We start from the raw sequence: 21,667 nt of genomic DNA on the forward strand, positions 1-21,667 counted from the left end.
AGTCGTAGCTCACTATTTGCGTCCAGCGCAAAGCGGCTTGAGCCCATTGCCAGGATTTCCATGCCTAGCACGACCAGCCAGAGTACCCTCCAAAACCAACAGCCGAACGATTTCAACGTATCCTCTGCTCTTCGCTATTTGCAGCGGACTCTCTCCGTGGTCATTCTCAACCTCGATCTGAGCGCCGTTCTCGATCAGAGTCCTCGCGATCTTCAGATGGCCGTGTCGACATGCCACATGCAGCGGCGTCTGCAAGTCTCGATTCTGAACGCTAACATCTGCGCCGTTCTTGATCTCTCTTAGCACGGCATCGTGTCGGTTGTGCCGAGCAGCTATGTGGAGCATTGATTCGTCTTTTCCTTTGGATTGGAAGTCTGATGGAAGCGTTGCGTTAGTTTGATGATCGCTCGATGAGTGCTGTGGGAGTTCTTACCAAGACCAGACTTTGCTCTCTTCGCGATCTCGCTCTGGTCTCCATCATTCTGGGATGGATTCCTGCTTTTTGCCCGCCGCTCGAACTGACTGGTTGACAGGTCGTCTGTCCGGTCGTCGACGCTTTGTATCCGACGTGAACGAGCACCGGCTCCCGCAAGCAAGATGATTCCAAAATGCGAGCTCATCTCGGTCGGTCGGTATGGGCTATTAAGTCATGCTCCTGGCAGGAATCGTTGATGTTGTTTGCTCAGGGACAGAATGTGTGCGAACAGGTCAGACATAAAGCAGAAATGTTAGTCGCACCAAAGACTCGAAACGCGGTGAAGGAGAATGGCCTGTCGTGCTGCTGCAAATCCATGACTCGCATACGGTACATCAAGGGTTCTGCGACGTTTCAGCGCCTTCTAGACCAGCTTCTACGTCTTTGACATGTTGACAGACAGGCATAGATGTTTCAAAATACTCATCGACAAGCATACCATAGTTCTGATAGATTATCTTGGCTGTGATACGATCATCTTGTAAGACAGACCACCGCAGAAGCGTGTTCTGACCGAGAGAGATATCGTGTACGTCGGGAGCGTTGCATCTCATCAAACGAGATCTCACGAGTGCAACGATTCGCAACAAATCAGGACTCAGCGGCTTTGTCTGCGCGACATGGGATCGAAACGCATAGCACCTGCAGACGACATCAGCAATTGTCGAGGAGAGTAGTGTCGTCAGAATACCTGTCACGGGTTCGATTGTCTGCTAGGAAAGTCCGTCGGTAACCTCACGTCTGTCGTATGTAAACATGCCCAGGTGCATAAATCCATCAACTTCCAATCAAGGCCACATGCCTGCAACATGGCATTCGCATTTTCTAGAATGAAGTGACCCCCTAATTATGCGAAGGTTAAGTTCGGTGGCGCGAAATGTGAAGATCGCTTTCGACTGATCGCCACAACGCCGATCTTGAACCTTTATCGGGCATCATTAAGATGTCGAAAAGCCAGTCTCGCGTGGCGCGCTGACAAGTTGCATTTAGTACATTGTTCTGTCTCTGTGCCGGGGTACATGACCAAGATTGATCGCAATTCGTCGAGCCGCTCTCCCGACCGTGGGACTCGCTCAAATATGGCGAAAGCTTCCGCATGTGATGGCAGGTCGAGACGGGAAGGACGCCGTCTTATCATATCAACGATATTGCACCCTTCCATCATGGCCAGCTAGTCCAACTTCAAATTCTCTTCGTTGAGCGTGCCGTACAAAGTCTCGCACTCGGCCCCCACGGCTGTGATATCTTGCGCCAGCTGGCCCGTGACAAGAACAAATGCATAAAATACCTCATAGTCCTGCTCGGTGGTCAATTCTTTGCCCTCTTCGGTGCCTCGATACTGCGATATCTTTGCAAGCAATCGATCTCGTCTGTCGTCTATGTTCGGGAGCACGTCGTTCAATGGGTACTCCAGCGTAATACTGCTGGCCAGCACCGTGAAGAGATGGCTGATGCGAGCGGACAGGGCGAATCGTTCCGGCCGCGTGTATCGAAGCAATGTCGCTTCTCCGGGGGTGTATTGCAGGTTTTTCGATATCACGACATTCATCGCATGGAAGGCATCCAGCATGTGGCCAGCACGCTCCAGCATGCGGCTAACAATTTTCTCAGGAAATGGTCCGGAGAACTCGAACTCTGACGATGCAGCCTTGAGCAGGCCGCGTAAGCTCGCAAGAAACGAGTGGAGCTCCGCCTCTTCACGGATATCCATGTAGACATTCCTTGGCTCTCCGAGAAGAAACATTGCGAGTGGATCTCTCTTCCAGATTAAGCCCATTCGGAGCCAAAGGATGCACATTCCTTCTCGTAGCTTCCGTCGTGCTGAGATCGGCGCTACCCATCGGCAGATGATGATGGCCCATATTGTGCCCACCAGCACTGAGACAACTCGATGGAGTACGATTGACCAGATGGCCGGATCAATGCCGCCTTCATCATCGTCATTGTCGTCGTCGTGGATTGACAAGCTGTAGGAGTAGAGCGCACCAAGGTTGTACGTCAGGACTATAAAACGTCCCATGGGGCCATCTCCTTTCGCAATAATGATGTAGAAGCAGCCCACGGACATGAGCCATCCGAAGAAACCTAGAAGGTAGGGATTGGCCACACCATCGTGGTTTGAGATGAGCCATGCCAGCACCGCGCATCCCGCACCGATCACAGTGCCGATCATGCGATTGAATCCCTTGCATCGTGTTAGCGCTGTGACAGGCAATGTCTGCGTTTTGTCATTAATACCACTTACGGTCGTGTTGGACGCTCCTACGGTCATGCAGCATACGACCATATATGAGACTAAACCCCATTCGCCTCGCCAGTGGAGGAACAGAGGCCTTGTCTCTGGAAGGAAAGCTGGCAGAGCGTACAACGCAGCTCCGAATCCAACTTTGATCGCGAAGCGCACATCGTCTCGACGGAGGATTGTGCTGGCTTTGTAGATGCTGTAGTACCAAGGTCTGCTAGCCAAAGCCTTCTCCGGATCGGCGAAGTCATCCACTTTCTTGATCGCAGCTGGAACGTCGTATAAGGTGTTCGGCTCCGGGTAGGACTCCGGATGAGTATTACGTCTGCTGATGCCTGGCGCTCGAGGTTTTGCACTTGGCTTCCAAAAGATCAGCCACCTCCAAGATTTGACTTGAGCATCCATCTCAAGCTTCAGATCATCGAGTATGTCCAGGTATGTGAATACGTCTTCAGCAAAGTCAAGTAACGAGAACGAGAAATGACCGCAACATGCGGAAACTTCCTCGATATCGGCCAATACCTCATCCGGCCGTCGATCGAAGAGCGTCTTGGATCGGTCCAATTGGCGTCGCCCTTCGGCCGGCGATTCTGGACCGCTCAAGACTCTATGAGATTGGAAAGATCTAGTGCTTCGCTTAGCGTTCAGTGCAGCATTGATGGCTCGATTCTGGTAAAGAGAGCTAAGGGCATCCTTTCGAGACTGCCGGTATAGCTCCACTGCCTGCCGGAGGCTCGAGTGGAACTGTTTCGTCACGGCGACGTGTACGTGGCGTGCAGCCCAAGGATTGCGATCGGGCGTTCCGGCCTGGAATGGCAGCTCGTCAAGCAACTGTTTCAAGGTGTACACTAGTGACTTCGTGGGCGGTCCAAGCTGGCTGATAAAGGCGACGAACATATCTCCCGGGCTTTTGGCGAGCAGTGCTCCACCGAAGGTGTCTCGCATGTCAGGCGTTCCCGGCTCAGTCTGGCTGTACGTGGAATAAGGTGTCGTCGTGCCTGACGGCGATGTTATAGATCCATGGTGATCCAGTCGTGGAGCACTGTTGTGTCTCTTGTGCTTAGTCTGATCGGCTGTATCGCTCCGTCCATTTGTCGCGATGAAAGGCAATTCTGGCGACTCTGAGATAATGTCCAAGCTGGTGAAGTACTGTGAGGGCTCGTGATTTGGAGTTTGAATGGGCGAAGCGACAGGCGAGCCTCTGTCTACTGTGGTTGAGGTCGGTGCGGCGGCATCGTGTGGCTGGTTGATGAACGTAAACTGGGCTCTTGCTGCGCTGCTCAGACCACCAAGATCCTGCGAGAGTGTCTCCAGACATGATACGAGCCTGGCTTCCACGGCGTATATCCTTTCATCGCCCAGTATGTAGCGCTCGCGTTTGGCCTCACTAAGAATCTTCTTAACAGCGCTGAGGGATGACTGGTGCTCTTTGTTCAAAGACTTGAACGACTCGTCCTCCAGCTCAGACTCTCGTCCGTGCAGGAATGCCCTGGTGATGCTGATCAATACCTCGCCCAGCAAATCTGTATTCTTCTCGATCTCAGTAGACAGCTTCTTCCGCGCCAGCGAGGGAAGGATGATAATATTGACGAGCGATGCGATGACCATGCCCAAAATTATCATTCCGAGCACCTGAGTCACTCTTTGAGTAGAGAATGCGCCAGCTTGTACTGATCCCTCGCGGATCAAGACAGTGATAGTTCCAAGAGATGCAAGCGAGGTTGCAACGTTGACAAGAGGATTAGCCAGCCGCAGTTTGACCCAAGCCATGAGACCAAAGCCTCCTGCCACGAACACGACCAGGACGATAGCATGACCGACCATGAGAAGGTCATACTGCGCGAAGAGGATCGAGACACCCATGCTGCTGAAGGAGATGAAGCTGGCATAGCAAAAGGCAATGAGCGCAAGAACCGACGCCTCGTGCATGCTGCCAGCTGTTCGTGCAGCATGGAAGTACACGGTCACGGTCGCCACCATATGCTTGCTGTCTTGACTACTGCCGAACCATTGGGATATGGCAGGGACCAGAGTGGCCATACTCCCGATGAGGTACGCGATCGAACATTTGAAGATGCCTTGGCCGGTGGGAGAGCGCGCAAAGTCCCAGAAGCTGAGCGCTCGACTGCTGCAAGCATTCCATATCGCGGCCGTTGTAAATTTCTGGGCATTCGCACTGATACGATCTGCGCTCTGTTCTCCTAACAGGGGCGAACGCTCGTTGGTGAAGCGACTGCTTGCGTCTCGCAGAGTGAACTGTCTCTTCGAAACTTCGCCAGTGATGGGTGATATGAAGCTTGCGCGACGCATCTGCAAAAGGCCATTAGCAAGAAGACATGCGTACGAAGAGGTCCTGGGAATGAAGAGAGACGACGCGTTCCGCCATGGAGAAGAAGCCTTACCTTCCGCATGAACCGGCCCTCCCTTGTCTTCGTGGCGTCTCCACGCGTGGACGATGCCGGCGCGCTGGCCATGGCTTCACAGAACGACTGAGCCCGAACCTGGCTCACTGCGATCTCTTATCCAGCGGCGCTGCAAGCGAAATAGAAATGAAGAGCATCGCGAAGAGGAAGCATGATGGTTGTAATGGTCATGTTTCTTGGATCGAATCCTCCTCGCATGTGTTGTCGAGAATCCGAACAACCCGAACCAAGGAATTCCATGTGTGGCTGAGCGGTGGCTGAGGAACCGCAGATCATCCTTTTCGACACGATCTGTGGCGCTGCATCGACGACACAAACGAAAAGTGCATCTATTTTTTGACATTCAACAATGACATTGACCTTGTCGCAGTCAACAGTATCGCAACTTGATAAGCTTGATTTTCGCATTCATTGTCTAGAACATGCTTTGCTCGACATCTCTTGAGTCGTCCAAGCTGCGTTGTCTTCTGACATGTACACGCGTGAGGGATGTACAGAGTGCAGACACACACGAAGAGCCTGGGCCGTGCGACCACATCATTCCTCGATCACGATACTTTTTCTTCGCGGTGGTTTGCTGCGTTAAGCAGTTCTCAAAGCAGTCCGCATTCATGCCTTGTCGCCCTCCGCAACGCTAAGTTTCTTCATTGCCTCCTCCGTGCTCTTTCCCACACTCGCCTCTTGTGCATCTGGACCCTCGAGGTGTCCATCCGGTTTCGCCTCAATACCCTCAGCAGCAGACTTTGCGCCAGGGAAACGTGAACCAAGATTCTTCTCCTTCTTCTTCTTCTTCTCTGGGGCCGGCGGTGGTGGGTACGCCTTCTGTTCAACCTCCTGCCACTCTTTGCTCTCATCGAATGTCTTCCTAATCGGCTCCAAGATCTCGAGGAGCGCCTTTGTTACAGCAGGCTTCAGCGCCTGGGGCTGGAGAATGTCTGCTTCGTAATCCTCTTGCATCTTCTTGATGTCGGCATATTCCAATGGCTCAGCATCGCGGCGTTGGACAACGAACTTGGGAGTGCCGTTGTTCTTCAATGCGGAGGCCGGAAGCAGTACGAATTCCACGAAACTTAGCACACCATTTCCTGTAACCTGTTTAGGCGGACAGAACGCGCTCTTCAGCTTCTTCGTGACCACCTCGGGCGGGTCGATGAGGTCAATTTTCGAATTTGGATCTGAACTGCTCATCTTGCCTCCTTCTTGGAGACCTGGGATGAGGGGGTTCATCAAATGAGCTCGCTTCTTCATTCCAATACGAGGAAGAGCCTCGACTGCGAGTGTGAAGATTTTCCGCTGGTCAACACCGCCGAACTGAGCATCGACACCGAGGTACTCCTCGTCCAATGCCTGCATGAGTGGGTAGATTTGAGATGAAAGAGGCGGGGCTTCGACTTGCTTGACCACTTCGGACCCAGCCTTGGTTGCATCGTGGCCGGAGACTGAAGTGCTGAGTCGCAGTAGATCCATGAAGTATCTCGCTCCGCTGTCTCCAGTTGTTTGGTAGGTGGATCCCAGCACGAACACCAATCTTGAAGTGTCGACATTGACGGCCTTCAATGCTGCAGTGATGCAGTGACGGTAGTACTTTGCTCTCTCTTCCACAAGCTCGATTGGCGCCTTGAGGTTGTCGAGGAAGCCGTGGACATCAGCGAGGAGAATTTTGACTTCACATCCGGCAGCCAAAAATTCGGCAATCTTCAACATAGGCACAAAGTATCCACAGTGAGGCTTGCCTGTTGTCGCCGTGCCCCAGTAGATCTTCAGCGGTCTTTCGCCCTTGTTCAGTACTTCTTCAATGATTTCGGGGTTCAGCACTTCCTTGAGTCATATGTTAGCATAGTCCTTTCAGGCATTGTGTTTCTTGCATACTTGGAGATTGCTCTTGATCAAGTTGAGCTTGTCGGCAGCAGTCTGCGCCTGAGGCGCTGCAGTATCTTCCGCCATGTTCAGCGGATGTGACGATATGTTGGATTTGTCGAATTGATGTTCAAAAGGATGTTTCGTGGTTGGAAGCTCGGATCGACCTCGCCTCGACTTTTGGCCGAGGGGCCAATGGAACCTCAGACCTCGTCCGAGCGATCGTCGTTGACCCTGCATCATTTGACGCGCAACTTCGGCGACGGTGCGAGAGGAGTAGTTCACACAGGACACGATCATCTCTTCTCTCGATCATGTCAGTAGCGCGATGACAGGACATCATATCTCTTCTGACAATGGATGATACGACTTCCGACGCAGCTCTGCCCGATGCAGCGGCAAGCAGCACCCCAGTGGCCATCGACGAACCCTCGACCGGGGAGCCAGCTATAAAGTCCGAGAACAACCTGCAGGCAGGTTCAACGCAACATACGTCTCCTGGACCGACATTACAATCTATCGCCGACAAAGCTCTCGACTTCCTCTCGCACGCCTCGAACGAAACACTGGGTGCTTGCCTTGTCGGACTGGGAGCGAGCACGTACCTCGTACTAGGCAGGGTCGGCTTGGTCATAATCGGTGTCGCCGGTGGTGTGGTTCTGCATGCAACATGGGAGGGCATTCGTGGCGACAACCGGGATGTTCAAGTTAAGAAGGTAGAGCAAGATCGAAGGCGAGAAGTGGGCGTTGAGGTGGCCAGAAGGGTGCTGGAGTGGAGAGATGGCAGCAAGACAGAGGAATCCGCGGCGGCCGAAAAGGTGTACGCAAGTCAGGCATTGGACTATTCAGGCTTTGGACCAGAGACATCAGTTGCGCTTGAAAGGTTCACCGACGCTGTGATCAAGGACTACGTCCACTACTGGTACGATGCAACGATTCCAGGCGAGCAAAGCTTTCCAGCAGCAAGTCGACGGACCTTTACGGCTTTCGTGCTTTCGCTTTCAAGTCACCTGGGACGCAAGCGACCCGCTGACACGTTTCTTGACTTTTCTGCCAACGCCAGCTCGATCATTATCGTGCTGCTCAACGAGCTTTCTGTTGCTCTCAATGCTTCGCCGAACAGTCCTGCCGAAGAAGCCATCTTGACCTATCTGGAAATGAAGCCGGACTGCAGTCTGTCGTACATGTTGGACGAAGAGGCTCAAAAGAGGAAATTGAGGGAGTCGTCGGAAGAGATTCTCCAGGCCTATCTCGACCCGAAGTCCTACAACTGTCCACCAGTGCATGCCTTCCTGAAAGAGGTGTTTGCACAACTCATCCTTGGGTCTACAGTGACTCTGTGCTCAAGACCAGAATGGATTAACGAGTGGATCGTGTACGCGCTTGAGGAGTCGGAAACAGCAAAGGAGGTCATGGATATCGTAGATGCAGGGGTGGAGGGCAGGACTAGCAGTCCCAAAGCTGAGGCCAACGGCACCCAGCATGAAAAAGCAGAGAGCGGACAAATAACTACGCACGGAGGGCCTGAGAGTGTAGCGCATAAGAGGAAGGTCAGTCGAGCGGAGGAAGCCATGGACGAAGCTATGAGGGAAGCTCAGAGGCTCACTCAAATGATGATCGAGGAAGATCGCCGAAGAGCTTTGGAGGAGAGCAGCAGCCGAGAACTGCCATCAGTCGCGGAAAGCGCATCAGAAATAGCAACCCCAGGCGTACCAACACCGACGTCAAGCCAAAGCGACCTGAATCAGCATTCGGAGGTCACCTCCGTCGTGGAGAGTCCCATCGAAGCGGAACAGAAATCAGCTGAGCCCGGCTCGCAATTTACCAGCTTTGATCAGCTCGGCTCATCACAACAGGCGACAGCACATGCAGACGCTTCGGAGCGGGCGCGCCCACAACTCACCCTGCTCGATGCCAACATTTCCATCTTCGACGACAGCGTTCCTGGTGAACGCGGAACTATCAAGTCAAAACCAACGGGCGACTATCTGGTACAGATTGAACCAGCCAACTCGTTCTTCCCTGGGTGGATGATTGCACGGAAATATGCAGACTTCGAGACTCTGCACGAAGTCATCAGACGGATCTCTGTCATCACCGGAGTGCGTTTCACAGAGACTCATGCAGAGCTGCCGAAGTGGAAATCGACCACCAAAGCATCGCTCCGGACTGACTTGGAGCGATACTTGAATGATGCTGTAAAATACCAGCCCTTGTCTGAGAGCGAAGGCATGAAGCGGTTCCTGGAAAAGGATAGAGGGCTTACCAAATCGCCCGGCGGTGCTGTCAAAGGATTCGGCTGGCCAACGCCCGATGCATTTGGTAAGCTAGGAGGAGACATGATGAATGTGCTCACGAAAGCGCCGAAGCAAGTGGCCGGCGGCGGCAAAGCTGTGTTCGGAGGCGTCGCCGGACTTGTCGGTGCTGCAGGGAAAAGGCCGAGTCAATCGCACTCAAGTCCGAGCAGAAATAGCACCGTCGCAAGCAACGAAGAATCTATGTCATCAAGGCACAAGTCGAAGCCGAGCGCATTCCAACAGCCTATGATGACCGACAGCTATCTTGGCTCGTTGGGCGATGACAGGGAGAGCACCGAGTCGCTTCGTGAGCCTTCACTGCCACCGAGGCCACGTCGCGAGAGTGGGTCTACGATTGCCAGCATGGATGCAAGGCACAAGGCTAGCCCATCAGTCAGCAGGCCCGGCAGTATTATCAGTCAGCGCGAGCCACCGAGGTCTGTAGAGGCGTCGCCCAGAGTCTCGACGACACAACTGCCTTCGGCGGATGCGAGGCTTGAGGAAACCATCAATCTGCCACCGCCGCCTTCGGAAATGCCGCCGGACTATGCCTTCCCTGCGACTCCAGGAAGGAATAGCATCGAGACTTCTCGGTCCTCCGTGGCAGACCCCCGCATGTCGCAGTCTATCGAGCTCGACAGGTCCTCGACCTCAGCCGAACAAGGCTCAGACAATGCCACTGCGAAGTCCGAGACCATGCAGAAGAAACCGCTGAGTGATCGCGAGACATCTGTGGCAGTGGAGCTGATGTTCGCCGTCATCTCAGAGCTTTACACTCTATCTGGTGCCTGGCAAATCCGGCGCACTCTCCTCACCGCGGCCAAGACGTTCCTTTTGCGACCCGGAAATCCCCAATTAGCTTCGATCAAAGAGCTGATCCAGTCATCTCTTCTCGATGCGAACTTTAGCGACGCGGGCGTTGCTCATCATATCTATAAGATGCGGGAGAATGGGTTGCCGACCGCAGAGGAATTGGAAGTTCGGAATCGCGATTATCCAGAGAAGACTCACGAGCAGAAGGAAGAGCTGCGAATCAAAGCGCGGAGGCTCTTGGTGACCAAGGGCATGCCGCAAGCACTGACCAGCGTCATGGGCGCTGCCGCTAGCGGAGAGGCGCTCGGCAAAGTGTTCGATTGTTTGCAGGTCCCTGGCGTCAGTCGCGGCCTCATTTTTGGACTCATGTTACAGGCTTTGAGGGTGATAACGGACTGAGCGGTCTGTCGCTCGGTGGATACATTTCCTCCCAAGATTGCAACCCGTAACGTTGGCTTCACAAGGCGCGCAATGACACCTCAGAGCGACGGCAACTACGACACACTACGCCGATGGCGGAACTCGTTACATAAAACGAGCGTGTCTGGGCGTTTAAGACACTCCTGACTGGGTGCCATCCTGCTCATCAGAGAATATGTGATCGGCGAAGGTGGTCGGCGACTTTGATCGAGTGAAGTGGGTGAAGTGCAAGTTCAGGTGGGACAAAGCGGGTGAAACTCCTCCCAATGCGTGGCGACCACAGTCCCACAATACAAAGAAGTTCGAATATTGAGACAGACAAAGAACTCGGACGAATCAGCGAAATGTCTTTGATTGTGAGATTCGGGCCATGCACATTGCGACCGTGTGACATGACCTCGCTCTCCACGCCTCCTCTCCCGACTTCAGCATCTTGCCCGTCACCCAACTTTTCGGCGGATCTTCACCAACGCATTCTGCACGACACAGTGGCAGTTGTTCTGTTGCGACAATAGGACACCGCCTTCTAGCAAGACATCGTCGCACACATTTACGAAGCCGGTCTTCGTCGCTGCCCAAGAACTTGCAACAAAGACTGCTTACTACGAAGTCATGCCTCGACAATTGGCCATCACGCCTACGCCCTACCGGTCATCATTCCTCGCAATCCCACCTACTCCATTCTCTCCACGACTGCCTATCACACCGCCAGCAAGTCCTCCATCGCAGCATCGCCTCACAGACCGCACGAAAAGGCTTCAACCAGGCAACGCATACCCACCACCACCATCGCCACCCCTACACTGGCTCTGGCAGTGCCACAAGTGCAATCGCGTGTACCAGCTAGGCATTACAAGACGCTGTCTCGATGACGGTCATCTGTTCTGCGCCGGCACGACTGTCATGAAACGCAGCAAAAGGAACGGCTACAAAAAGACCCTTCGTCACCAAGCTTGCGCCAGCGAATTCGATTATCAAGGATGGAAGGCTTGGGGTACCTGGCGCCGGTCACTTATGGACCAGGTGGATGCAGCAGAGGCGCTTGATTTGGCGGATAAGGAGGCTGATTCTCTCTTCTCGCCAACAGCCCAGAGTGGAGGGCAGTGGTTGAACGGCAGATGGGTCAGGAGACCTGCAGACCTCCAGACCAGCCGTGCGATTCGGAAGAAGGACTGTAGCAACCATTGCGACTATCCTTCGGAATGCAGATGGGGCAAGCAGTATGGCGTACAGACTCCAGTGCGAGCTACCGCCGTGGTTCCGTCGAGTCCTCCACCTGCGCCTCAGAAGCCGAGCAAAGTCGCCGAGACGGTGCCTCCAGTCACGTTCGACGACATCCTGCTCGACGTTTCTGAGATCGTTGATCCTGCCTCGCCGGACTATCTCGAGCCATTGACCGCAGCCCAGTCACAGTCACAGAAGGGCAACACGGAAGGCGAAACGAGGATAGTATCGATGGACGACCTGCTGGACAGCGTGAAGCGACGAAAGCGAAGGAGCTCGGGACTTCTACCTAGCCCGCTTGGAGCAAATCCACCCGATGCTGAGATTGCACCAGTACGGGATGCTTCGACGCAGAGTCTGCAGAAGGCTTTCGACGATTTTGAGCTGGATCTGTTCAAGGGATTCGGTGGTGCGACCGATAAAGCCGAGAACTTTGTCAAAGGGCTGTTTACATCCAAGAAGAAGGTGGATAGCGAGACGCGTGAGCCAGGCTCGTTGTGATGGCGCATTTGTGAAGCACTCGACGGTATTGAGCCTTCGTACATTAGCTCCCAGTCTTTGAAGCATACATCGTGTCTCATCAATCCGACTCTACAAGTGCGCGTATCTCGCCGCAGGCTCCGTGCTGCCATCCCTAGCTCTCGCATACATCTCCTCCACGAGACGATGCCTGACCACCGCATCCTCCCAAGTCCCGTACCCATCCTCCTTCCCATCAGCAAACGCCTCATATATCCTCGCAGGAGCACGCGCGGTGATCGGCAGCTCCTTCTCGTCCCACTCATCCTTCGGCACTTCAATGTTCTTCACGCTTCCCGACTTGTGATCGTGCAACTGGATCTTATGCCCCGACCCGCCGAAGTGTAAATTCGCAGAAGGCGTCGTAATCCTGATCTCACCAGCTTTACCGTACACTCGCCACTCAAGACCGGGTGTATCTGGAAAGGGATGGCCGCCTCGCATGTGGAACGAGAACACCGCGCCGTTCGTGAGATGACCTTGGATGGCGATCTGATCGTGCGAAGTCCGCTTGACTTCTCCGACGATTTGGACGGGCTCGTCGGTCTCGCTTTGCGGCTTGTAGGTGTGAGGTTTGTTCCGAAGGAGAGTCTTCTCGCGCTTGGTGTCGAGGACTACGGAGTAGGATGCGAGCTGGCCCACGGCGTTGGTGATGACGTCCAGGGTGTGGGAGAAATGGATCGTCACCATGTTTCCGCCGATTTCGATGTCGGACAGATATGCTAGAGGTTCGAGATCGGCTTCGCCGAAATTGTAGCCTGCGAATGTGATTGTAACACTCAAGGGCTTCCCAATTCTTCCTTCGTCGAGCAATCTTTTCACGACATGTCCGGTTGGCGATTGACGACCTTGCAGACCGATGATCGTCTTGAGACCTTTGCTCTTCGCCAAAGCAGTGAGTTCCTCGGCTTCGGCCAGATTCTTCCCGAGCGGCCATTCGCAATGAACTGCTTTCGCTTTCGTGGCTTCGAGGATTGGTTTGAGTATGGGGTAGTGTCTGTCCACCCTCACACTGCAAACTATGAGATCAATGTTGTCATCGGCTGCGAAAGCCTCTGTTGAGCCATGGGCCTTGGTGTCGGATGACAGGCCGTGGGATTCGATGGCGGCTTGGGCAGAATCCTTGGAGCTGTTCAGTAGGGCTACGATTTTGTACTTGGCGGAGTCTTTCAGATATGGTAGATGCGCATTAACGGCCCAGGAGTCGGTCTTGTTGAGTCCGATGAAGCCGATCCGGATTGGTTGTGTGGACATGGTGCAGATGCAGAACTTGTGGTCCGTATTGATAATGCCGTCTTTGTGGCTAATTACTGTCGCTCAACAGGTTTCCGTACTTCTTGAACTTCTTACACTTTGGAAGCTCGAGATTCGTTATTGAGGCTATTAGACATATCGAATGGAAATGTGGAATTGATGCTGAAGCTGAGCTCGAATTGGTAATCACAGCTTGTTATACCCGAGGTGAATCCGGTGCGAGAGAATTCATTGTGCATAAGTCAGTCTTGTTGGACCGCATTTCTGTCACGGTGTACGTAGACTCAGACTCCCGTTGAAGGTCGGTGCTTGCCAGTCACAAATCGAAAATAAGAATGAGATATACTTATCCTTCGCGTCTCCTAGCCCAGAGCGAGCTCGGTGTTTCGTCGGACAAAGACGAGTACATCTTCGCAGCCTCGCTCAATCATTTGATGAGATTTCTGACCGCAGTCAGATGGGCCATTGAATTGTAGCAGCGGCGAAGTTGTCAATCCGCGGACGCCGGGTCCACAGCTGTGCTCGATGCTCGTTCGAAGGATGAATGGATACGACCAGCCTTGCATCCCATGAGAAGACACGACCTCGAAAAAAATGCAGTTGAGTTCTCAATGCGGATCAAACTGATAGGCGGCATGTTTCTAATTCAGATGCCGGCCAACAGTGCGGTACTCAACGCGTGGCGAGTAATCCGGGTGCCGATGAATGCCGTGCACTTGAGCTGCGCAAATGACATTGCCACGAGTCAAGCCGTGGGATATGCAAGTCTTCCAAGCTTCCCACGTGGACCATGCTGATCAGGACGGCTGCTTGCATCGTTGTGTGCTCGCTGTATTCAAGTTGGGAGTCTCCCTTCCCAGCATTCGAGGCCATCAACCGCAACAAAGTATGAGGAGACATCTGTCCCGTGTGAATGGCGGTCGGCGAAAGCTCAGGGAATTGACGATTGCAGCGCATACGGCACCTTTCAATTGACAGCAACGCCGGAGCCGGATACGCAAAGTTGCGTGAGGTGTCCATGTTTGGCAGTTGTAGACTTTGTCGTACACGTTGCCTTCCGCAGATGCGGTTGTCACATCCATCTGGTCGTTTTGTCCTCCCAGTGTCTTAAATTTTCAGGGAGCCCCACGTCCTGCGGGTCAAGGCCCAAACGTGGAGAGAGCACGTTACACCCGTACCAGGGAGCAGGCGTGGCCACGTGGGATATGTCGTGCGTCAACGTCATCGTCAAGTGCTTCTGCATTCGCACGACTGCTTGCTGCAATCAGTGTTGAGGTACAGTCACCTTGTGCAGCCGGTCGGACTCCACTTCCACCCTTGTCACGTGCAAGGGCCCTTGTTTATCATTCACTAACACGGGCCGAGAAGCGGGATTAACCGAGCTAATGAGCGCGTGTTATTTGACCTTATGTGCTGATTACAAAGCAAAATTCGGGAAAGACTGGACGGCTGAGAATTTAGCTCAACTTCGAACACCCACAACTCTACAACTACTATTACTACTATTACGAAACCGTTCCCGTTCGAATTAGCGGCATTAATAGCCCGTATAGCGACCGTTACGAGCAATTACCTTCTCGCACCGCGCCCGAAACGAGCCCGTAATCCGACTGATATTATGCTCCGTTAAAGCATCCTACACCTCTTAGATTTGCTCGCGCAACACCTCCGGCGACGACGGCAGGTCGTAGAATCGATTAAGGCGGTATTTTATTATAGCCTAGACGTTCTTAATTAGATTAAGGTCTAGTAAGTTCGCTAGCTAGATGTCGAGACCGTAAGGGATTCTAAGGCGATCTAGCTTACTACGGAAGGTAGCAGCCTTGTAGACGGATGCACCGTCCAGTATAAGCAATAGCATAGTATCGTCGACAATAGCAGGGATATCTACATCACCGTTGACAGCATCGTCGACAATAGCGTCCTCGACTATAGGTGTTAGGCTTCTAAAGCGGCCGTCGATTGAGAAGGTGCTCTTATTAACGAAGCCGTCGAATCTACCGGTGTTAAATTGCTCTTGCAGTCGCAACGCAGCCTCTGCATTACTACACTTACGCCAAAAGCGGTGCAGCTCTAGTATTATATAGTCCTTTAGGCTCTTAGCGTTTATCTTGCCCTAGCTGTTGTCCTAGAAGATAAGTCTGCTCTTCTTGTTGCTACTAACGAAGCTATAGACCAACTGCGTCTTTATGCGCTTGTACTTAGGCCTAAGACAGTCCGGATTGAACGCCTTATTAGTACGACGAATAACTAGAAACTTCTGCTAACCGCCTTAACCAAACGCCGCTGCATTACCGAACTAGAAGGTCCGGCCTCGATTTAACTAATTAATGCACTACTAGCCGAACTAAGGCCTTAGATCTAGTCTATTAGCGTTAAGGAATAGCGCACGTCTGGCCACTCGTTTAAAGTAACTACGCTCGTTTAGTCTGCGGCGAATCGTGTCGATTAAGCAAGCCAAGTCGAGCCGTTTACGGATCTGCTTGTACGTTACTCTGCGACCTTCTGCTCTACTAGTTACGTATTCGATAATCCTGTTAGCTACAGGGGTGCTAAACTAACGCAGTCCATAGAATTAACTATGCACACCGGCTAGTGTCGCTGCTTTAGTTGCAATACTATGCACAGTAGTGTATAGCTGGCTGAGGAAGTCTGACTGCGTTAGCTGACTAACGGCTAACAACACTAGCTTCTTACGACTTACCGGCGATGCGATGTAAGGTCTATCCGGCTATACGTTTAAGGGTCTTGATCTGCGTTCGAATGGCATACGAGAGCGTGCCATTGTAACGTCCTTCGTAGCGCTCCTCGTCTGGCAACGGCGGCTGCAACACTAGCTAAGGAGTAACTAGTAGCCATAGCAAACGACGACCGAGTCGGCTATTAGCAAGCACCGGACGGTAACTCTCGACACGGCGACCGACCATAGCGTTAGCACTACTACGACGACTGGCACTAGCACTAGATTTACCGGCATTAGAAGGAAGGGGGTGGACGGCTAGTGCGAAGGCGTCGGAGCTGCTAGAGCTTAAGAACGAGCAGTTTGGATTAACGTACGGCATAGTAACAACGAAGACAACGGAAGGGATAGATACACTGCTCTATACTAATTCTGCGCCCTATATATATGCTAGCTGCCCTCACGCTATCGCTGTTAGCTCGACAGCGTAGTGGAGCTGAATCTCCGTAATCTCCGTAGAAGCGCTGTTAAAACGCCCTTAAAACTGACAGCTCTGCAACAACACTAGCGAATTCGCCTTATATATAACAGATTACATACGCTATTAAACAGCGACATAAAGCCATTAAACAGCGACATAAAGCTATTAAGCTAAACACTAGCTACTGCACACTAAGGTGAGGTAAATGCTATCGCTCTACGCACCGACCTTCCGATATCTAGCATGTTAGTAATTACTGCAGAAGCGAGTGTTTGAGAGCCTTGCAACCGCTTAACCGAGCTATAGCACCATGCCGGCGACTATAGCACCACACCGGCCAATTACAACACCCTTGCAGCCCTTACAAGCGACAACATAGTTACTAATCGATTCAAGAGCGAGCCCTTGCAACAACGACTTAAAACGGCTAGCTACGACCGGCTGCGCAATGTGACTGTATCCAGTGGCCGTTTTCGGGCTGAACGCTTCTGCGACACGGGTCAGCCTTGTTGATAGAAGTGTTCGAAGTGCTCAGCAGGGCGATCAACTGGTCTCGCTGTTCACTCGAGACAGGAAGTTTGCTTCAAGCATCCATTTGTCCTGAGGCGTTCGTTGGTTGTGGTCCTGTAGACTCATTTATTATGGTCCACTTGTCACTGTATGTAACAGCGAGCTGGTCGATCTTCAATGTGTCGTGCTTTCTGAAAGTGGTGGAGGTAGAGGTCGCTTCGACACGTCAACTCGAAGACCATTAGCCCACTTCCACATGACTGCGTTGCACTGCGGTTGTATTGCCGATGCTCTTGCTGCAGGCGCAGTCTCTAGCTTCCCCAACCGGCTCTTGCCTGTTCGTTCCGGCTGTCAAAAAGAGCGGTCAGAACATTTATCCTCCTCGTTGGACGGCGTACCTGCTTCTTTCAGCGTCGTTGCTCTTGCCGTGTGGTCTGTCCGTGTGAACAGAGGTCGAACTGCGCCGCCCAGCAGCACCAGTCGCGCGAAGACCAATGCTCTCGTTACGTCGGCTTCGGCATGTCAGAAAACTCCATGTGGGGCTTCCAGTGGGGAGCTCGAATTGAAGCAAGGCCCATCATGCACATGCGGCTTTCCGGGGTGTTTTATACCCTGCAACCACGCTGCATCCTGGCAAGCCCAGATGCAACATTAGGAGGGATCAAGGGTGAAGCCGTTGGCCAATGCGCCGATTGCGTTCTGATCCTCCGGAACAAGTTCTGCAATCTCTGTGACATTGGCCGATTTGAGAGAGTGGATGGTAGGGTGAAGGATTTCAGGCCACAGCCTGGTAATATCAACCCGGCTATAACAGCCTTGCGCGGCCTTCCGCACATCAAGGACAGCGAGGATCCATTAATATCATTGTCGATTTGAACGACCTTGCAATAGAAACTTCGGGCTGTAGGGTTTGCGTGAGGCACAGGCCGCAGTCGCGAAGCTGCGTCTTTCCATCTTCATCATCACTTCGTTTCCTCGGCGAACTGTCCGGAGGTGGCAGTCTGCTTCGCGTCCGTTCGATTGCTTGCGCCAGCATCACCCAGCGTGGCATACTCCGCGCTGAGTGCGGGTCCACAGCATCCCGAGTAAGTCTTTGACGAGCAGCTGTCTGTTGCGCTTTTTCTGGTAGGTTGAGCGGGCCATGACCCACGAAGAGCTTCGCATGGATCTTTCCCAGCTACGCTGCCCACTAGGCAAGGAATGCTTCGAGCAGATCGGGTGAGATAGGAGCTTGCTTGCTGTCGGGTTTTCATCGCCCATCACAATGTCGATCGTCAATGATCATGCACGCGTGGAGGCTGCCTTTCGTTCACTTGTGAATGGTGACTTTCACGCGGTGATCTCGGCCGGCGTGGCTGGGAAAGGCTTCTGATCTTATCTCGCGGCGGAGCGTTGCTTCGGCCAGCCTGAGGCTTTTGCACTCATGCTCCTGGAAGTCGGTGTAACTCGCACATGTAGGAATTGCCGGCGGAAAAGGTGCATGCAGCGGCACTCGCCTGTAAAGACGGCTGCTGGGGTAGCAAGCTGTGCTCAAGTCGCATCTAACCAACAGCATCCATCATCACAACAACCACGCCGCATTGATCCCCGGTGTCGTGAAATCGTTGAGTCCTCGCGTATATGGTTTCTGGTGTGGTGTCTGTGAGTGATTTCCGTCCACAGCAGGGTTCTGCGAGCAATGGTAAGGTACCTTACGTGAGTGTCGTCGTTGTGTCAATTTCTTGCGAGCGTGAGTCTTGACTAGCAGTGCCTCAGAGCAAGAGGTCCACCACAGAGAAAGTCAGCCCTCCCACCTACGGCATATCCATCGCCATCGTCGACTTCGCATTGCATGACATTGGATGCTGCTGTGCCACATTCGCCTGGTGCATGTTCTTATGCCAAATCACACACTTTGACATGCGCGCTATGCCCCCTTGGCGGGGCCATGGACGCTAAACAATCGCGTAGGCGTAGTCTCTGTCGTGGACGCACTTGTCGGAGGCTTGGAGCCCCTTCATTCACTCCCATCCAAGTCGAGCCTCTATCACTGTATCGCTCTCGGTCTGGCTGTTCTTGTCGCAAGGGAATCTCCTCATATCACGCGAGACACGTGCAGTTGTGCTTCTCGATCGACGGCGACAGTGTCAGTGTCTCCTCCAAAGTCTACCTCCTAGGAACTCCTAGCCCGCACACCGGCCGATCCTTGCCACGACCGTCAACCTCCGACGTCCTCCAACACCACCACCTCCTTCACCACCACCCATCCTCTCCCGTCGCACTTCCACCTCCCTCCACGCCGAAACACTGGTCATCGTATTGCCAGGATCGCCTCCCCACGACGTTCCAGCCCAAAGCAAATAGAGTTACTGCACCCAGACTTTCCTGTTCGCCGACCCTGGAAGCACCAGACCCTCCACCGATAGCCCCAAACGACACCCCAGTTCGTCCGCTGCTCCCAATTTCGACTGCGACAGAAACATTCATCCGATTCCCACGCCACCACAACAATAGCTCAGTTGCCAGCGACTGGTGCGACTCCAAGACCACCAACCCGGTACAGACAACATTCACATCGTACAGCGTATCCTCGGCCTGTCTCCGTTGCCACCGGACGATATCCTTCCATCCTCCGCGCGTGCGGCTGCTCCTCGCGAACCTCCAATCCTCGTCGCCGCCATTACAACCCTGGCCAGACCGCCACCGAACCTGCGAGCGTGCCTCTTATAACGACTGCCTCCACTCGAACCATTCGTACCAGTTCTCTTAGCACCCACGCCTGGCGTTGATCAACATATTTCGCCGGCTCGAACCCGCATGAGTGCTGTTATCTCCGCCTCCACGAACAACGCACACTTCGCTTATTGAGTTTTGCTCTTAAGCTACCCGGTGGAGGAGCTCGGCGATCCTTGCATATTTCGTGCTTCGCGAAAGCTCGACGGCGATACAGCACCCGAAATTCTATCTGCGTTTGGAAAGAGGGAGATAGTCGCAAACATGTCGCACGGAAAGATGACGCTGTACAAATTGGTGGTGCTGGGCGACGGTGGTGTCGGCAAGACAGCATTGACTATTCAGGTATGCGCTGGAATGCTACAGCCGAAATTGCAGGTGGATAAGCTAACCTCGTGCAGTTATGCCTGAACCATTTCGTCGAGACATACGATCCCACCATCGAAGACTCCTACCGAAAACAAGTACAGATCGACGGCCAATCGTGCATGCTGGAAGTGCTCGACACTGCCGGTCAAGAGGAATACACAGCACTCCGAGACCAGTGGATACGAGACGGCGAAGGGTTCATTCTGGTCTACAGCATATCATCGCGATCTTCCTTCACGCGGATACAGAAATTCCACCACCAGATACAGCGGGTGAAGGAGTCCTCAATCGCAGGCTCGCCCACATACCCAGGATCACCAATGTCACATAACTCACTCGGCAGCGCAGCTTTCGGTCCTGCACCGATCATGTTGGTTGGCAACAAGTGCGATCGCGTCACGGAAAGAGAAGTCTCAACACAGGAGGGGAGCGCCCTGGCGAAACAGCTGAATTGCGAATTTGTGGAGGCATCGGCGAAGAATTGCGTCAATGTGGAAAAAGCATTTTACGATGTGGTTCGCCAGCTGCGACGACAGAGAGCCAGCGCGCCACCTCGAGGCGGCGCGAGAAATCACGCCGAAGCATCACCACGAACACCTCGAACGAATGGCGGCGAACACTACTCTGACCGGGAGAAGAAGCAGCGGTACCGTCGGTCAGACCGCGATAGAGGAAGAAGCAGCAAATGCGTGGTTTTGTGAGGATGCTCACTGGACACTATTCGGAAAATCAAGCTCTCATCGTGCTTTCGCGCGGACTGTGCGGCTGTGCTGGCTGCGGGAGCAGCTGAAGCGCACGAAACGCCTGACCAGCATCAATGAGATTCATGGGCGACAGCGACAACGACTGCGCGCGCGAGCATGTGTGGTTGCGCTGAACATACTCCGTGCCGGACGAGGACATAACGAGACGCGGTGATTGAAATGAGATGGCTTCAGTGGAATGATGGCTTCGTGCTGCCAAATGGAGAAGTGCTCGCCGCGCGCTGTAGCGCAGCACTGCCGCAAGCCGGCGTGGAGCGCTCTGCTCGAGCTCCGCCGACCTCGCTCCACTTTCGGCCGGGCATGGCCTTGGCTACGTTCACGGCGTCGAAGTCGCGGCAAACGAGGCATCAGGGAATGGGAAGGAGGATCAAAAGGGAGTGACCATGTGCATGCTTGGGATCGCGTATACAAAAAGCTAGGGATGAAATGGAAGGACACGGTCGTGTCGGACGCGATACCCAGTGAGATAGAGAGTCGCTCAGAAGAGCTTCGGAAGCAAGGACCATTGCAAGATTCATTCTCACCGCTTCATTTCGCTCTTCGTGTCCGTCTCCGTCGTCTCGCTGACAGGCTGCGTTCATATGACGCTCCAACTTCCGCTCACACCCAGGTTGTCAGGCAGACCCT

The 21,667-nt window shown here is 53.4% G+C and overlaps 9 protein-coding genes across 9 annotated transcripts; 3 read left to right on the forward strand and 6 right to left on the reverse strand.

The window, feature by feature from the left end:
* Positions 1-12: 12 nt before the first annotated feature.
* MYCGRDRAFT_43592 (uncharacterized protein) lies at positions 13-345 on the reverse strand (the record flags this gene model as incomplete). Its single annotated transcript, XM_003851838.1, has 1 exon — positions 13-345. The coding sequence occupies one exon, from the start codon at positions 343-345 to the stop codon at positions 13-15; it is 333 nt and encodes a 110-aa protein (XP_003851886.1).
* Positions 346-1,646: 1,301 nt separating this feature from the next.
* MYCGRDRAFT_44182 (uncharacterized protein) lies at positions 1,647-5,027 on the reverse strand (the record flags this gene model as incomplete). Its single annotated transcript, XM_003851837.1, has 4 exons — positions 1,647-2,660; positions 2,721-3,239; positions 3,324-3,640; positions 3,761-5,027. The coding sequence occupies 4 exons, from the start codon at positions 5,025-5,027 to the stop codon at positions 1,647-1,649; spliced, it is 3,117 nt and encodes a 1,038-aa protein (XP_003851885.1).
* Positions 5,028-5,555: 528 nt separating this feature from the next.
* Positions 5,556-5,753, reverse strand: MYCGRDRAFT_86449 (uncharacterized protein; the record flags this gene model as incomplete). Its single annotated transcript, XM_003851836.1, has 1 exon — positions 5,556-5,753. One exon carries the CDS (start codon positions 5,751-5,753, stop codon positions 5,556-5,558), a length of 198 nt encoding a protein of 65 aa, XP_003851884.1.
* MYCGRDRAFT_72994 (tyrosine--tRNA ligase) lies at positions 5,750-7,084 on the reverse strand (the record flags this gene model as incomplete). Its single annotated transcript, XM_003851835.1, has 2 exons — positions 5,750-6,958; positions 7,010-7,084. The coding sequence occupies 2 exons, from the start codon at positions 7,082-7,084 to the stop codon at positions 5,750-5,752; spliced, it is 1,284 nt and encodes a 427-aa protein (XP_003851883.1).
* A 269-nt stretch (positions 7,085-7,353) lies between these two features.
* MYCGRDRAFT_72999 (uncharacterized protein) lies at positions 7,354-10,506 on the forward strand (the record flags this gene model as incomplete). Its single annotated transcript, XM_003851391.1, has 1 exon — positions 7,354-10,506. The coding sequence occupies one exon, from the start codon at positions 7,354-7,356 to the stop codon at positions 10,504-10,506; it is 3,153 nt and encodes a 1,050-aa protein (XP_003851439.1).
* An 87-nt stretch (positions 10,507-10,593) lies between these two features.
* Positions 10,594-11,417, forward strand: MYCGRDRAFT_104803 (uncharacterized protein; the record flags this gene model as incomplete). The annotated part of the gene is made up of 1 exon (XM_003851392.1): positions 10,594-11,417. A coding segment is annotated over one exon (276 nt), but the record flags the coding sequence as incomplete, so codon positions are not given.
* Positions 11,418-12,342: 925 nt separating this feature from the next.
* MYCGRDRAFT_86450 (uncharacterized protein) lies at positions 12,343-13,524 on the reverse strand (the record flags this gene model as incomplete). Its single annotated transcript, XM_003851834.1, has 1 exon — positions 12,343-13,524. One exon carries the CDS (start codon positions 13,522-13,524, stop codon positions 12,343-12,345), a length of 1,182 nt encoding a protein of 393 aa, XP_003851882.1.
* Positions 13,525-15,286: 1,762 nt separating this feature from the next.
* On the reverse strand, positions 15,287-16,586 carry MYCGRDRAFT_86451 (uncharacterized protein; the record flags this gene model as incomplete). Its single annotated transcript, XM_003851833.1, has 5 exons — positions 15,287-15,634; positions 15,689-15,774; positions 15,916-16,065; positions 16,262-16,357; positions 16,496-16,586. The coding sequence occupies 5 exons, from the start codon at positions 16,584-16,586 to the stop codon at positions 15,287-15,289; spliced, it is 771 nt and encodes a 256-aa protein (XP_003851881.1).
* A 3,400-nt stretch (positions 16,587-19,986) lies between these two features.
* Positions 19,987-20,815, forward strand: MgRas1 (ras small GTPase; the record flags this gene model as incomplete). Its single annotated transcript, XM_003851393.1, has 2 exons — positions 19,987-20,252; positions 20,309-20,815. Coding segments are annotated over 2 exons (588 nt in total), but the record flags the coding sequence as incomplete, so codon positions are not given.
* Positions 20,816-21,667: the final 852 nt, after the last annotated feature.

This window comes from Zymoseptoria tritici, chromosome 6 (assembly GCF_000219625.1).
Source record: "Zymoseptoria tritici IPO323 chromosome 6, whole genome shotgun sequence".
Classification (NCBI taxonomy): Eukaryota; Fungi; Ascomycota; class Dothideomycetes; order Mycosphaerellales; family Mycosphaerellaceae; genus Zymoseptoria; species Zymoseptoria tritici.